This window comes from Raphanus sativus, chromosome 3 (genome assembly GCF_000801105.2).
Source record: "Raphanus sativus cultivar WK10039 chromosome 3, ASM80110v3, whole genome shotgun sequence".
NCBI classification, from domain to species: Eukaryota; Viridiplantae; Streptophyta; class Magnoliopsida; order Brassicales; family Brassicaceae; genus Raphanus; species Raphanus sativus.
This window is the reverse complement of record NC_079513.1, coordinates 6,373,696-6,378,832: the sequence shown is the minus strand read 5'-3', so window position 1 is coordinate 6,378,832 and position 5,137 is coordinate 6,373,696. Positions and strand designations below refer to the sequence as shown.

The following is a 5,137-nucleotide window of genomic DNA, read 5'->3' as shown; positions in this document are numbered from 1 at the left end:
ATTATATTTAAATAAATAATTTGATTTTGTTAAGTTTAAATTAGGAAGAAGAGATTGATATTAGAAGTTAAAGAAATTGTGGTTATAAATTTTGAGGTTTGATAAATGTTATGAATATATGAAGTAGAATATAAGAAAGATGGGTTTAAGGTTTGGGGGTTTAGAGTTTAGAGGTTTAGAAAATAACCTCGTTAATAACTCGTAACTTACGAAGCATTTACGAGGAACAGAAAGAGGGCCTCGAAATTTCATTTCGTTTTATTTGGGACGGGCCCTCGCAATTTCCTCGTAATTTACGAGGGTTTTACGAGTAAAAAAAGACGGGCCTCGCTAATTTATCGTTTAATTTGGGACGGGCCCTCGCAATTTCCTCGTAAGCTTACGAGGTTTTTACGAGAAAGAGGAACACGGGCCTCTTTTAATTCCTCGTAAACTTACGAGGAAATTGCGAGACCTCCGTAACTTATATATACAACCTCAAAACCCACACTGTCCATTTCCTCCAACTTCCTCTCCACTTCCTCCCCATTTCGTCTCTAACTCCTTTCCCATTCCTCTCTCCTCCGAAAATGGTAATTTCCTCGCCCCCTTTATTAGTTTAGACAATTTAGATAGGTGGTTAATTTAGGTGGTTAGTTTAGAGAATTTAGATAGGTTTACGGATTTTATGTTTGTTAGATAGATTTTTAAATTATTGATGATAGCTTTTTAATTATTGATGATCATAATCTCAAAAAAATATATTTTTGCAGGTTCGCCAGCGCATGCTTACTGCTCACTACAGGGAGATATTCGGTGAGCCTGGTAGTCAGTTAGACCCGCCAGGTTCTTCTTCAGGTGCCGGCGGTTCAGGTTCTTCAGATCAGGAGTCTGTTCCCGAGACTCAGCATTTCTTCCCTCCGATTCCTCCTCCGATGGCTCAGCCTCAGCCGATGGCTCAGCCGATGGCTCAACCGATGGTTCCTCCGATGGCTCCTCCGGTGCCTCCTCCGATGGCTCCTCCTGAGATCCCCGCCGCTGTTCATCCCGATCTCATGGTGCCACCTACTGTTCCGTTCTCGCAGTACACTGTCGAGGATATTCTTGGTATGCCAGGCAGAGCTGGTTTACCAATCATAGACCCCGACAGACCCGACGGGACTTTATGGTAAGTGTATTTTTTAAATAATTAATTTAATTTATAACTTCATTAAATAATTTAAATTTTCATTTTTTTCCAGGTTTGGGGTTGACAATTCCCTTGCGACAGATGTAACCGAGACGATTAAAGGTTACTTCTCCATGGCGCATCCAAACTGGAAATTGACGCCGATCTACATCCGAAAGACGTGGTTCAAGATTTACGCTGTAAGTAATTCTATTAATTAATTTTTTTTTTTATTAACTAATTATTAATTTTTTTTTTATTAACTAATTATTAATTTTTTTTTGCAGCAAAAGTATCATTGGTCCATCGGGGTCAGTGAGAGAGTGAGGAAGGCGTTTTACGAAAAGGCGCAAGTTCGCTTGTCGGACACGGTTTGCAACTGGAAGGGTGCCTGGATCGTCAAGGGGTACACCCGTGGCAAACCCGCTGAGCTTACCACGGATGTTTGGGACGGCCTCATCCGTTACTGGAAGGATCCTAACTCCATTAGGATCGCAAACATTTGTGCTGCCGCCCGTAACACGGTAGACGAGCACGGTAACGGCCCGATGCTACACTCTACGGGCCAAAAACCACATGCCGGTGTCCGTTTGAAAATGGTACGTAATTAAATATTTAATTATTATTTTTAATATAATTAAATATATTTCTAACAATTTTCTTAAATGTTTTTAGGCCAAAGAGTTGGGACGTCTCCCGACTCTTCCGGAACTTTACGAGCGGACCCACAAAAACAAGGCGGGCCAGTTTTTAGATGGCAAGTCCGAGCAAATCTACAACAACGTAATTGCTCGGGTTGAGGAGCGCCAGACTCAGCTGACCCAGCAGTCCGGCGACGGATTACCAGTTACCTTATCCACAACTGAAGTGGATAAGATTTACGAGGAGGTAAATTTTTTAACATTATATCTTTTTAATTATTAATTGATTAAATTTCCCTTTTAAATTTAACTAACAAATATAATTTTTTTGTTTTTAAGGTTGTCCCTAAGAAAAAGGGACGTACGTTGGGGATCGGTTCCGTCAATGATGTCCCGAGAGCGACATCATCTTATGCTCAGAGACAGACCGAAGAAGTCACTCAGTTGCGTTCCGAGCTGGGCGCGACCAAAAGCCGTGTGAGTGGACTCGAAGCCTTCATCGACGTTATAGCGTCCACAAATCCGGAATGGGAAGCTTTGTTGAGGAACATGAAACAACAAAATCCCATTCCAGGCGAGTCATCGGGCACACATAACGAGGAGGATGTTACGAGGAGGAGCGAGGAATTCTACGAGGCGATGAACGAGCCTTAGTTTTTTTAGTTTTTTTTCGGTTTATGTATTATAAAATCCAAAACTTAATTATATATAAAATATTTTGTTGCTTGTGAATTTTATTTAAAATTTATTTATAAATCCAATATTTAAATATTTTTATTTTGTTAAATTAATAATTATTATATTTATCAAATAATATTTTATTAATTCGAAAAATGGAAGTCTACGAGTTATTTACGACGAAAATGTTTCCGAGAAATTTACGAAGAAATAGTTTCGAGGTTTTTACGAGGAAAGTCTTTCGAGGTCTTTACGAGGAAAGGCTTTCGAGGTTTTTACGAGGAAAACCTTTCAACGATTCTACATCGATTTTACGAGGAAATCCTTTCAAGGATATTACATCGAATTTACGAGGATATGATTTCAAGGATCTTACGTGTAAGTAACGACGCGAGGTTCACGTGGTTTGTACGAGGAAATTAGGCGAGTGATTTACGAGGAAATGGGGCGTGGAACTTACGACGAAATATTAACTTCGTCTTTACGAGGAAAGAGAAACCTCGCTATACTACGAGGAAATGGCGACGAATCCTTTTTTACGACGGACGAAAAACGACGAAAGGCTTTTCCTCGTTAATTCCTCGTAAACCTCCTTTTACGAGGAATTAACGAGGAAAATGGCCCTCGTTAATTATTTGTTTTCTTGTAGTGTATGTAGTTTTATTCAACCCATTCTGTAATTTTGTGCAGATGCGTGTATTGACCAGAATAGGTATACTTGAAGATGTCATTGCCTAAGTATTTTCCGGTGACTATGGTTGACAGATTGATGATGTTGATGGCTAAGGCTAGGTTATTTATGTACCTAGATTCCTCCAAGTATGGGCTTTTCCGACCAAAACAAGGTAATTTTTGCCACCAAAAAATTTACAAGGAGAACTCCAGTAATCTATTTGGGAATTGTTTACAATTTTTTTAAACACACTGTCCGACAATTTTCATATTCATATTTATTAATTAGATTTATTATTAAAGGAATACTGTTAAATATATTCAGCAAAAAATATATATGAAAAAATGAAATATAAAAATACCATAAGTGAATAGAATAAATAAACAAATAAATAAAAATATGAAATAAAAGAAGACAACAAAAGAATTAAAGGAAAAAATGTCTAACACTGCAATGTAAATTTTATTATAAGTTTTACAAAAAACCTGACTACTGAAACATGAAAATATTATTGTGTACATATTTCATATCCAAAAGTGATCTGGAAATGGAAAATATACTTTAGCTTATCATTAACATAATTTAATAAAATATCTAATTTTGTGTTTTTATTTCTTCATTTTCCATTGATTAAAGCTTCACGAAAACTTTATTTTCTTTCAAAATGTGTTAATATAATAAAGTGGAAAACAAGTAAACATTATCACTAGCTATATGTTATAAATGGTGGCATAGAAATCATCGAAGCAGACTTTGACGTTTGGAAATTGACTGAAACAAGATTTACATGTCATTGTGTTTGTGTCTAGGTAACGCTCCATCTGCAATTGGTTAAAGGTCTTCCCAAAAACCCTCCGTGGAAAACAAAAATTAAAGCGCTTTAACGTAACTGACCGAATAAATATAATAATGGTCATGTGTTTTGTGAAATTATAGACACAGAACTATAAGTATGCGATGAAGGATGATATGGCTTCCTCAAAAACCCTATGATGGAGAATTAGAAAGGATAGAAAAATATTTACTGTGCTAGATTTTCTAGGAAGGGGATCACCGCAGCTGCCCAGGATGCTATTTCGATCGCTCAAGACATCAAATATATCTTGGCAACTACAAAATACTATACATTGTGGAATAAATCAGGAAACATTGTGTCTGTTCTAGGTGAATCTAGTGTTTCACTCAGTGTTAATCTATGTAAGTGTATTTCTCTATGGAAGAAGGCCGAGTGAAACAGAAGACTCAACTAAAACCGACACAATGTTCTGTGTTCCACAAAGTCTTTAATATTTGGTAGTTTCCAAGATATATTTGATGTCTTGGGTAATTGACATAGCATCTTGGGCGGCTCCGGCGATTCCTTTCCTCTAAAATACAGCAGACTAAAGATTCTTCTCTCCTTTCTATGTTTATACAAAAAACAAGTCATTATCATATTTATTCAGTCAATTATGTTAAAGCGTTTTAATTTATTTTTTATAGAGGGTATTTGGGGAGACCTTTAACCAATTGCAGATAGAGCGTTAACCAGTCACAGATGCAATTGCGTGTATGCCACCATTAATAACCTATAGTGCATCACTAGTTAATGATAATGTTTTATTGTTTACAACTCTATTATATTACACATTTTGAAAGAAATCAAGTTTTCGTCAAGCTTTAATCAATAGAAAATGAAGAAATAAAAATACAAACAAAATAGATATTTTGCTAATGATATGCTAAAGTATATTTTTCCATTTCCAGAAATAAAGTTTTAACTTTTGGATATGAAAAAGTAAACAATAATATTTTCATGGTTTAGTTGTCAATTTTGGTTTCTGTAAAACTTTTATAGATTTTTTTAGAACTTATATTAAAAGTACACAATAAGACCTTTTTCCATTTATTATTTTATTTTCTTATTTTAATTTTATTTATTTTTCTTAATCAATTGTGTTTTCTTCTTTTCACTTATTATTATTTTCAGTTTATGTATATGGTTTTACTGAATATATT

The 5,137-nt window shown here is 35.6% G+C and overlaps 1 protein-coding gene across 1 annotated transcript; it reads left to right on the top strand.

Moving 5' to 3' along the window:
• The first annotated feature begins 509 nt into the window (after positions 1 to 509).
• Positions 510 to 2,520, top strand: LOC130509757 (uncharacterized). Its single transcript, XM_057005940.1, has 6 exons — positions 510 to 572; positions 753 to 1,147; positions 1,221 to 1,347; positions 1,435 to 1,746; positions 1,823 to 2,035; positions 2,128 to 2,520. The coding sequence occupies exons 1-6, from the start codon at positions 570 to 572 to the stop codon at positions 2,440 to 2,442; spliced, it is 1,365 nt and encodes a 454-aa protein (XP_056861920.1). The 5' UTR covers positions 510 to 569; the 3' UTR covers positions 2,443 to 2,520.
• Positions 2,521 to 5,137: the final 2,617 nt, after the last annotated feature.